Source organism: Emiliania huxleyi (genome assembly GCF_000372725.1).
Source record: "Emiliania huxleyi CCMP1516 chromosome Unknown EMIHUscaffold_15, whole genome shotgun sequence".
Classification (NCBI taxonomy): Eukaryota; Haptophyta; order Isochrysidales; family Noelaerhabdaceae; genus Emiliania; species Emiliania huxleyi.
In genome coordinates this window covers 1030594-1031821 of record NW_005201092.1, presented here as the reverse complement: position 1 = coordinate 1031821, position 1228 = coordinate 1030594, and the positions used below count along the sequence as shown (strand labels likewise).

General features: G+C 66.2%; 1 protein-coding gene across 1 annotated transcript in view; it reads left to right on the top strand.

Moving 5' to 3' along the window:
- Positions 1 to 164: 164 nt before the first annotated feature.
- EMIHUDRAFT_98747 (hypothetical protein) overlaps positions 165 to 1228 on the top strand; it is a gene marked incomplete at both ends in the record, with an annotated part of 4987 nt that continues 3923 nt past the window's right edge. Inside the window, one exon of the mRNA XM_005786731.1 lies at positions 165 to 470. Within this exon, the coding sequence (XP_005786788.1) occupies positions 165 to 470 (306 nt within the window). The remainder of the gene's footprint in view (positions 471 to 1228) is intronic.

The window sequence follows — 1228 nt, the reverse complement described above, 5'->3', positions numbered from 1 at the left end:
CCATCCTCAACTTCACATTCGTCGACGACAACTCGCAGGACCCGGTGACGGTGCCGAATTTTGTGATCTCCATCTACGACTTTGACAGGGGCTGCAGCGGCCAGTCGGCTGGCTTGCGTAACAAAACGTGCGATGGCGGCAGCTTTGATCTCGGCGAGGTTGTGATGGCCAAGAGCTCGACCGCAGACCCCGCGCAAGGCTTTGACGCGTACATCACGTCCGGCGGCACGTCAGAGATTGAGATTGGCGCCGTCACTGGCGGCTGGACGAGCTTCAGCGCCACACTTGCGGGAACCGGAGCTGACAACCCTGGTACCGTTCAAGGCCTGACTGAGGACCAGCTGAACAAGGCTGTGAGCCTCTACTACAGCAACACATCGAGCTTTCAGCTTAGAGTCCGCCTGTTCCCTCCCCCCGCCTTCAATGCAACCTTCACCGACACCGGGAGGAACATCTTGCTGTCGGGCGTGGTGTTGGACTTTCCGGGTTGTCCGCCACCTATACCGCCGTCCGCCTCGCCCTCGCCGCCGCCTCCCTCCGCCTCACCATCTCCGCCGCCTCCCTCAGCATCGCCGTCGCCCCCGCCGCCGTCCGTCTCGCCCTCGCCGCCGCCGCCCCCAGCATCGCCGTCACCCCCGCCGGCATCCGTGTCGCCGTCGCCGCCGCCTCCCTCGGCATCGCCCTCGCCCCCGCCGCCGTCCGCCTCGCCCTCGCCGCCGCCACCCTCCGCCTCACCATCTCCGCCGCCTCCGTCCGCCTCGCCCTCGCCGCCGCCTCCCTCGACCTCGCCGTCACCACCGCCTCCGTCCGCCTCGCCCTCGCCGCCGCCTCCCTCCACCTCACCGTCACCACCGCCTCCGTCTCCACCCCCGCCCTCGCCGCCGCCTCCCTCCACCTCACCGCCACCACCGCCTCCGTCTCCACCCCCGCCATCGCAGCCATCTCCTTCCTCGAAGCCGGCGCCACCTCCCCCGTCTTTGCCTGATCCATGCTACAGTTAGATCGGACCTTGAGGGCCCCGATCAACTTCCCTTCCAGCACATATTGTACAATGACCTCAACGGAGTGGGGCCGACCACCACTGACCCAACGCAAATCCTTGTCTCGAACCGCGGGTCCACGACCGCCACGTCTGGAGTCACAATGGCCATGCACATCATGTCCAAGTCGGTGTACCAAGCCCACAAGCCGAATCAGAATGGACCCCATGCGAAGGGTTTCTTCGTCC